Source organism: Anguilla anguilla, chromosome 16, assembly GCF_013347855.1.
Source record: "Anguilla anguilla isolate fAngAng1 chromosome 16, fAngAng1.pri, whole genome shotgun sequence".
Lineage (NCBI taxonomy): Eukaryota > Metazoa > Chordata > Actinopteri > Anguilliformes > Anguillidae > Anguilla > Anguilla anguilla.
In genome coordinates, this window is record NC_049216.1 from 13,426,049 (window position 1) to 13,436,171 (window position 10,123).

A 10,123-nucleotide genomic window follows, 5' to 3' on the forward strand; every position below is an offset into this window, starting at 1 on the left:
TTTCACACTGATCCACACAGAGGAGCTTCTATAAATAGCACTGCACCGGAAGTGGAGGTGCTCGATGCTCCACTCTGCAGGACAGGGTGGGGTCCATCATAATAACACACTCAAACACACGCTTTTAAATTCACAAATAGGAAAACATGATCTCCCTTTCCACACAGCACACAATCCTACTGTCCTTGCTATAGAGAAGAATGGACCTGATTTCAAGACTGAGTAAATATTTTAAATATAGTGTAATAGCACAATAGGCGCATATTGCAGATATTATATATGCCAATGTCATACGTAATATAACATTATATACGGCACAGTCCATAAGTATTTGCACAGTGACAAAAGTTTTATTTTTATTTATTCAAGTACAGAATGCCAGCTTTAATTAGGGGGTGATCCATATAGGAATTACAGCCCTTTTTATACATAGTCCCCCCTCTGTTTTAGGGGACCAAAATGAATTGGGACAAATGGCTGCTCAGCTGTTTCTTGGCAAGCTCTGGGTCATTGCATCATTAGTTCCAGTACAAAAAAGCTAACAAAAGTTCTAGAGTTGATTCTACTGTAGGTGTGGCATTTACATTTGGAGTTGTCTCTCAATATGAGGACCAAAGAGGTGTCAATGCCAGTAAAGCAAGCCATCATGAGGCTGAAAAATCAGAATAAATTGATCAGAGACATAGCCAAAACATTGAGTTTGTCAAAATCAACTGTCTGGCACATTTTTAGATGCAAGAATGCACTGGTGAGCTCAGCAATAGCAAACAACCTGGTAGACCTCAGAACAACACTGTTGTGGATGGCTGAAGAATACTTTCAATTGTGAAAAAAAAAACCCATTTCAACTGCTGAACAGATCAAGAACACTCTCCAAGATGTAGGCATAGATGTGTCAAAAACTAAAATACACAGAACTACATTAGCTTGCACCACTAAAATACACTACACTACACCAGCTTAACCTCAGAGGGCTCATTGCAAGATGCAAACCACTGCTAAGCCTCAAGAAAAGGGATAGCTAAAAAATAAATTTTTACAAAACTGTAAAGGTCTGGAACAAACTAGTATGGACAAATTATATTCATATTAACCACCAAAGTGGTGTAAAGAAGAGATTAAGTGGAAAGAGAAAGGAACTCATTATCCAAAGCACCCCCTCATCTCTGAAACATGGTGGAGGCACTGTTGTGATTGGGAATGCATGGCTGCCACTGGAACCAGCTCACACGTCTTAATTGATGATGTGACTTAATAAATAAGATGCAAATAAGATGTTTCAGAATTCATCCTAATACTGCTGTCAGAACCAACCAAATGTCGCAAAATCCACTGAACAGGGCTTCGCCTTACAGAAGCATAATGACCCTAAACACACCACTAAAACAACCAAGTTTATCACCAAGTTAAACACACTGCTAGAGCAACTGAGTTTTTCACGGCCAAAAAGTGTTATGTTCTAACTGGTGAAGTCAATTACCTGACCTGAACCCAGCTGAACATGCGTTTCTCTTGCTGAAGACAAGACTAAAAATCTGCTTTAATCTGCTTCATCAAATACTCAATAAAGCAAATACAGAGAATTGCAAATTGCTTAGGCTCGTGTTTGCTTGCGAGCTGGATTCACCTCCATAACACACATTAAAAATCACACAGCAGCAATTTGGTCTTCTTTCCTGCTCCAGAGTCAGTGTTAAAGTAAGGACCAAGATTGGTGCCACCATAGATGCCTGATCCATGCACAATGCAGAGCCTCGTTAAAACAGACACCTAGCTGCTTCTGCAAGATGGCTTTACCACCAAACCGCTGCCGGCATGACACACTGATAATGTTGAGAAAACACATTGATATTCTAGTTTGTTGGTAGACAGAAAACCTTGGGGGTACCCTTTCACTTGATAGGCCGACTGATTAAAGAAAAGTAACATCAATTTAATTTCCTGGGGTACTGCTGAGTTTTTGATGAAGTTGATATTTTGTTTATCCTTGTATCCATCTTGCATACAATGCTTTGGTGAGGACAGACATGTGTGGTACTGCCAGAATAATGGAGACTATAGATGCAAATTTCAACCCTAATTCAGTTAACAGGATTATCTTTGCTTTTGTTTATTCTAGCATTACCCTGTGGTATTGAGTGTAATATGTAAGAGTGAAGGGTGAAATGTTATATCTTCACTTTAGATTCTGAGTAAGACCAAAGGCACACTCGCATTGTTAGTGCTCTGTGAGGCATGTGCATGCGTTTCGTCTTCCATTACAACATAAACTCACAATAACGTCAGCATACGCCAAAGCTACATACAACAACCACACGTTGGCAAAAGTTTGGTACGTCTGTCAACACAATTTCAGGAAAATGTCATTTAAAAGGTTTATATGTATTTCGAAGCTGTGTGGTAGTTATATACAAGATTATATATTACAGATATTCCTAAAAATATGTTTGCACGCCCTGGACGTGTTACGAGGATTTGCCTCGTGGAACGGTATACCTTGGTCACCATTAGTGCTCCTTTATAAATAACGTTGCATTTGCATGCTGGGTATCACTGTAAATTTGATTGAGAATGTGAGAAAACAGAGAATACGCTCCTTTGAGAAACAAGATTCATCAGTCAAGCAGAGAACACAGGGGAGTGCTATTAAGATGGCCAGTCTGGAGTACCATCTGTGCACAAGCAAGTTCCGCCGCGCAACCTCGGCTGCGCACAGCACCACAGCGCTGTCCAACCGGCAGTTCTGAAAACACTTTCCCCGCCGGAAACGAGAATATCATTTCAACCTCAAAATTACGCAAAACACACGCGAATCAAGCCTTCTGCACAGTAGGGTTCAAATTAAGTGTGATCAAGAAACACTCATTCCCGTAATTGTTAAATAACTGCATTTGTATAATGTTCAGCTAAGAATAGCTACAAATACGGTCGTTTCGTGGCGGTTTCCTTAAACAATGACACACTCAGAAATCAAAGAAAGCGATAACTAGAATGTTTAGACGGAGAACGCACGATCCTCATAGTTCCACAGTTTTGTAATTATTGTAATTATTTGAGAAAATCAAACAACGCTTTGCAAATATAGTTTCGGCCCAGCATGTACCCCGGTGCTAACATGACTGAGAAACACGGCCTGTTTTCTATGATGGCAGGCAAAAAAAATATCGACCATCATGGCCACTATGATCAACTTTAAAATATAATATGCAACCGTTGTTTTTATTCTAAGGCACCACCACCCAATGAATGGATTACACTGCCGCTTCCTCTCCACCTTCTCAGGCAGGAAATTGCATGGCCCTTGCACCTCCCCCATCAGCCTTCTGTCATCTTTAAAATGACAATATAAAACACCAAATATGACCGTCTGTCCATACCTTTTGTAATCGGAGGAGAAGATTCCCCCGCTGGCTGGATCGTGACCATACTCCGGCTCCCCAACACTCGAGGAGCCCCCCTTTTCATCGTAAGCAGAGCTAGCCGACATAACCACAGCTTTTCATGGAGTTCAGCGATGGAGATTTAGTACGGATATTGGGGGCTCTTCTTAAAGGTGCATTGACATCTATTTCACCGCAACCAAGATACACGGACACCACTCCTTGGTGATGCTTAGGTCACGTGGCATTAAATGGCGCCCGTAAGGCTGTTTGCAACATAGACGTTTATATGTGTATGGTTTGCAAGACCTGATAGCGTTGGGTGTTTTGAAGGATACAACATTTGTTTCTCCACAACGCGTTTCATATTTCTGTCCTTCCAATTGTGCCCTTACGTTTATCATTATTAGCTGGTGCCAATCATATACCATTAATTTATGAAGGAGAAAACAAGAAATACATGTTTTAAAATAGTTAAACAATGTATCTGTAACTTATTTCCCCCACGTGCCAAGAACAGACACGATGTCAATATTATTTGCCAAGTAGAAACCCTGGGGCACATAGTACATTCATTTCAACATATCATCCTTTCAGGTGGATGGGAATTCCTTATTCAAGGGTATAATGGCTAATGAGAGTGGCCCACTATATAGGCCGTATATAAATATAGAACTGGCAGAGTATCACCAGGAAAGACACCAGCATCTGGTGGTGTCTATGGGTCACAGACTTCAGGCAGTCACTGAATGCAAATGATTTACAACAAAGTATTAAATATGCTGTCTTTATTAAAGATTATGAAAATTGTCCAATTACTTTTGGTCCCCCACAACTGGGGGACTAGGTAAAAAAAAAAGACTGTAATTCCAATATGGATCACTGAATATGGATGTAAATACCCTTAAATTGAAGCCGACAGTCTGGACTTCAACATTTACTATTCATTGTTTCATTCCAAATTCAATGTGTTAGAGTACAGAGCCAAAACAAGAAAAAAACGGTCACTGTCCAAATACTTATGGACTGCACTGAATGCACACACACACACGCACAATATATATATATATCGTCTTGTCTTTACATCCTCATACAAATAAAACACATCATATGATCTTCATTATAATTTCCCCTGTATTCAATGTATTCAATTCAGCTATTTTATTCAGACAACAATTATAGCCAAATAATGTTTGTCTTCCTGCCGTATTTCATTGTTTGATGCAGCATAAGTCGTTGTTGTGTAACCAAGCCCACAGAATAAACACAAATATAAGTGCTGAAGAATAAATGCAATGTCTGTTTTGATTATGCATGCATCACTGTTATATTACGCAAATTAAAAAATATACAATTGCATTTATTACAAACCATGAGTACGCCTTTGAAATAAAGAAACTCTTTAGACTTATTTTAATTTACATGACATTCAAATTGGAACACACTACTGCAGATCCCTGCAAATTGAGAAAATGATTAAACTTTATGAATCCAACAGTAGAATCACAGAAAGAGGAAGTTGGAGAAGATAAATGTTTCCGTTTAAAGTATTAGGAATAACTTTGCCCTTTAATGCCACTATATGATTTAAAATGTCAGGGCTGATTCCTTCATCACAGAAATCAACATTCAAAATGAAAAAACAGAAGTGATGTTTGAATTGAGAAATACAAAAAAAAGGCTTGCTTTATTTGAAAAACTATATATAATTTTATATAGTGTCCTCCAAATTATTCACATCCTTGATAAAGATAAAGAAAAAACTTCATAAAATAAAAAAATACATCTACACAGTAAAATGTTAAGTGTCAAATCAATTCTTATATAGTACATATGGTACAAATTTGACTCATATGTACTCCGAGTTGAATTAACACTGGACATTTTACTGTATACCAAGCAGCTATTATATTTTAATATTGATTCAATAGACTCAACCAAAATAACACCTTTCTGGTATTACAGATTTATTTCCTAAGATACTCACACCTATTTTAGCACTTAGATTCACACAACTATTCACACGCCTGTTTTGTTCACCCTCCCTGTGCAAGGATAGCATGACTGAGTCACCTTGTACAGAGCCGTGAAAAAGTAATGCCCCCTTCCTGATTTCCTCTATTATTGCATATTTCTCATGAATGGTTTGAATGGTTTCAGATCTTTGGACAAAATGTAATATTTACATATGGAAAAAATAGCACAAAAATATTTTTTGGGATGAACATATTTTAAATAAATCACACCCTGCATATATTGTTCTGTGAACTGTTATTTTTTCTCACAAATTATTCTTAACATTAAACTAAAAATATTGTTTACCAAAATATGAACTAAAAAGATTTTTTTTACAATTGAGAATTGTTTTGGACTAATTCAATATGTTCTTGATCTATGAGTACATCTTTTCCTAGCAGCAAACTGGTCTCAAGTTAGCTGGTTTTGCTTCTGTGGGGAACTTCGCATACTCATATACAGAAGCTACAGCCTTCCCTAAACAGAGATTGTACACTAACATACAACACTTGATTTTTAACTGCCAGAAGATGGCGCAAATGTTCCACAAAAAAAGGAAAGTCTACCTTTATGAGAGCTGAATGCTCATTGTCACTCCATCATGATGTATTCATCCACATTACCAGAGCATTGTTCTGCCTGTCTCTACTCATTAATCATTTCAAAGAAAGACAGTTAGCCATTTTACTAGACCACATCGAAGGGATAAATTAACCAGTTTGGCATAGCTTGATACACTTCATTTTGTATACCAAAATGTCAACTCTAAAGTTTATAAAGACCACCCTTAACATCCAACACTCTCGTATAAAGCCAGCCTAATTTGGCATAGTGCAGCGGTGTACATACTGTATGCCATGAAGAATAAATCACCCATATTAACTGCCAGGGCCTTTAATCTTTCAGATCAACTAATGCTTTCATTTAATTCAATGTGCTACAAAATGATTACTTTAAAAAGATGTTACATTTTTAGTTGAACTAATTTAATGCAAAGTGATGTACGAAAGGTGCATTTAACATAGTAGGTAAACAACTACTAGAGCCAGAGATGGTAATAATAAAATTAGTGTTGCTGAGATAAATGCAATGAGACCTGTAAAATAAAGGGAGAATGATGTTTTTTAAAGACTCTGATAGAGGTGTAGTCTGAAAAGCGGGATTTCAGATGCTTGTGGAAAACAACTACTGAACCTGCCTTCTTGACTAATTAGGGAAGGAGGGACTCTGCCCACCATTGGGGAAGAGGGCAGAGAAGAGCAATGAGTATGGAACAGCTGCTGGGTGACTGTAAAGATGGAACAGCCAGCTGGCCAGAGGAGGCCAAGATGAACAATCTGGTTGAAACGTTCGGTATAATCAATACCTCTCATAGCTGAGTTTGCCTTTGTGAGTTTATTTGGATGCAGGTGGTCACTGGAAGCCAGTGAAGGGTGGTAAGAAGCGGTGTGATGTGAATTTAGGCAGGTTGAAGACCAGGTGGGCAGTGGTACTCGGGCCCAGTTGCAGTGGTCTCTTGGGTGAGTAAAAAGTATGTTCTCTTGATGCGGTGAAGGGAGAAAGTGAAAGAGTGATTGGCTGCCACAGTGTGTCCTGAGAATCTCACCTGGTAATCCAGAGTCACAGCAAGGTTCTTTGCTCAGTGGGGTGGAGACACTGGAACTGTCAGCAATGACTGAAGCATTAATCCACAGGGAACCTTCTGATGGGGAGGAGATCCACCTTCCCCAAGAAACCTATTCACAAAGCTGCTGAGACCAACTTTTACTAAGGAATGGGGAGAACTCTAAAAGCTATGAGACAGTGTGGGGTTCACCTCATTGCTATGGATGACGCCGGGTTTCATGAACGAATTTACATAGTGTGCCCACAGTGATTGTTATATAGGGGACGGGTCTGTGTGGGAAAGTTCATCGTATAAATATCATATTCAAATAAAGATCAAATAAAGAAATGAAGGCTAGGTGTCGCCGATTCAATATACTCAGGTACCTTGTACCTTACTGAACCCGTGTTCAGCAGTTGTCTACGATCATGAAAATGCACTTTTGTACGTCGCTTTGGATAAAAGCGTCTGCCAAATGAATGTAATGTAATGTAATGTAACGTATATATTCGGCTAATTTTCCGCATCTTATTGCGCATGCCTGGCAGCTCGTAAAATAATTAGCGGATGTCCATTAAACCAGCCTTTTAATTATTAGGCTAGAGTAACCGAGCTACATTGCCTGTAAACAAAAACGAAAACTAATCCCGACGCAAGAACAGCCTTAACTTTTTTGCCCAAGTGGTTCAAGAAAGGAAGGACATTATTAAACGGAAATCTGGAGTCCGGATCACTTCAGAAGCCAAGAAAGCAGCGTGGAAACATATAGCCTACGCTTCCACATAAAAACGGCTTTCCAACCATGTACTATAATTGCAGTACCCTCGCGATTGTGGTGATGCCTTTTTAAAATCTCAATGCTATTGAATGTTTCAAAAACACTGACCTGAGTGCGAGGTGGATTGCCGGCAGCAACCTTTTGGACTGTTTGTGATTTGGTCGTAGTGACTTAGGTTTGACTACCCGATTTAAGAGCAGATTTTTGTACTAAAATGCTGTGACTTGCTCTTAGACCAATAACTCAGGAGTGCTAAAGTTTTATCCTTAAGATGTTTTGTGAATTCGGCCTCTGGTGGTCTATCAACAGAAAGGATTCAAATGAGATAAAGGCCAGAAAGCCTGAAACCAGGAGTTGGAAGAAGACCGCACTTGACATCAGGTCCACTGGGCGGACAACATTCCACGGAGCCCTCCCTGCTCTAGACAATGTTGGCAGCTCTTTGGTGAAAAGAAATGAGGCAATAAGGTGACGACACGAGCGAATTGGGCGTTTTTCCTCTTGCACATTTTTAGAAGTGAGCTGAAATAAACAGTAAAAAAACTTAATTAAACAAACAGAAGTGTTGGGGGAAAACACTGCTGTGTTTGACATCCGGTGTATTAACTAAAATCCATGTACTAGGCTACTGATACTACATTTATTTATAGAATATACATTCCATTTCCTTTGTTTTTTCTTCTACTGGAAGCTGTGCATAGTATAAGCAATGCTTTCAGTACAAAATGTGAAAACAAAAAAGAAGACAGCTATAAAATGTCTTTAACATCCCATTTGCATTATCATTATCTGTAATGTAATTAATCTTTTATATACCTGTTCACTGTATTTGTGGGAAGCTTTAGGTTTTGTATTACAACAATAGGAAAATATTACAGTTCCAAAGACATTTGGTGATAATTACATCAGCCAAGCAATGTTTCATTATGTGTGAATACATTCCTGTTCAATTTGATGATAGCACTTCTAACACCTTAGAAATTAAAATGAAAATAACACCAGCAAAAGTGTCACCTCATTTTGCACCTGTTTAGCTAGCTCTGCTTCTTTCAGAATTGTGCTCGGCAGTATTAACTATTGGTGTTTTCCCTTTGTTGCAGCCAGCTAATTTTTTGGGCCTGTCACCATAGTGAGTTTCCCCCAAACACACACACACACACACAATAGAGTGTGTATAAATTAAAGGGCACTCCACTATTTGCTGCTCCAGTCTCTTGTCTTCAGGCCAGTGACTTCAATTAGGCCCCCGTGATTTAACAGGGTCTGACAGCTCACAGAAAACCACCACATACTTTATCAGACTCTTTAATTAGGCAGCTGGTCTCATTGAAAATGGACACTTTAAGAAGTCTGTCTGCTGAATGGGCTTTGCGCCTGGCTGAACAGGAATGTTTCAAAGCCGCTGAGGCCATGGCACACTGGTCAGCTCAACTGTTAACACCGAGAGCCACTTTGGCACTAATGATGGCAATGTAGAATTAATAATTAAATATTTAAGCTTTAATCTGGGAACTGGAAAGCATTAGTAACTTAACCAGACAAAATTATTCTGCAGCAAAGAATGTCTCTACTACACAGCTAAAGTTTTTTGGTAAATGATTATTCATATATATATATATATATATATATATATATATACACACATACATACATATATAGTGTAAGCCAAAATGATTAATGGAACGGATGAGAAATGTGGTTACAAATTCACAAGTCCTGGAGGTAGGTTCTAGCGCTCTCTGGTGGTTACAGTGTAGTGGTACTCATATATTAATCACACTTGACATTGTAAGAGGCGAGACAGGACACTTGGCATTGCTACTACTTAAATGTGAGTTTAGCTTTAATGCAGCGAACGACATTTTTGCTTCAAACACATCTGAAGAAAAGTGTGCCTGGGTGGAGGTATAAGCTTTATACTCACTCTAACTTGCAACTGTACAGTCACAGAATGATTCATTGAAGTTGCCTGGCAGAGGGTGATGTCAGCATTACTGTGAAGTGTGATCATTCCAGACCACTATCTGGGCAAGAAGACTCTCTGAAGTTTAGTCATGATAAAGTATACTGCTATACTTCCCAGCCAAGACCTTCTCTGCTTAGCCTTTCACTCACCCTGGATGGCACCGGATGTCCACCATCTGCTAGGAATCTCAGAGTGGTACTGGAGAACACACCATCCCTCTCCAAAAACATCAAGGTGACATACACAACACCTGAAAAATCTGCCTCTTCCTTACCACTCACTGAACCCAGCTCTTACTCCAGGAGCTGACCCTCTCCCATGATGTCAGGCAGCTAAAAAGACTGCCCTGTTAGATCTTAAAAAATTCCTACACTAGC

At 39.0% G+C, this 10,123-nt stretch overlaps 1 protein-coding gene across 4 annotated transcripts in view; it reads right to left on the reverse strand.

Moving 5' to 3' along the window:
• The window catches only part of LOC118215438 (AP-3 complex subunit beta-2), a 57,426-nt gene extending 53,827 nt beyond the window's left edge, over window positions 1–3,599 (reverse strand). For 3 of the 4 annotated variants that reach the window (XM_035396245.1, XM_035396244.1, XM_035396246.1), the window contains exon 1: window positions 3,378–3,599. In XM_035396245.1, the coding sequence (XP_035252136.1) occupies window positions 3,378–3,487 (110 nt within the window). In that variant the 5' untranslated portion in view covers window positions 3,488–3,599. The remainder of the gene's footprint in view (window positions 1–3,377) is intronic. The other variant, XM_035396247.1, reaches the window with a different exon arrangement.
• Window positions 3,600–10,123: the final 6,524 nt, after the last annotated feature.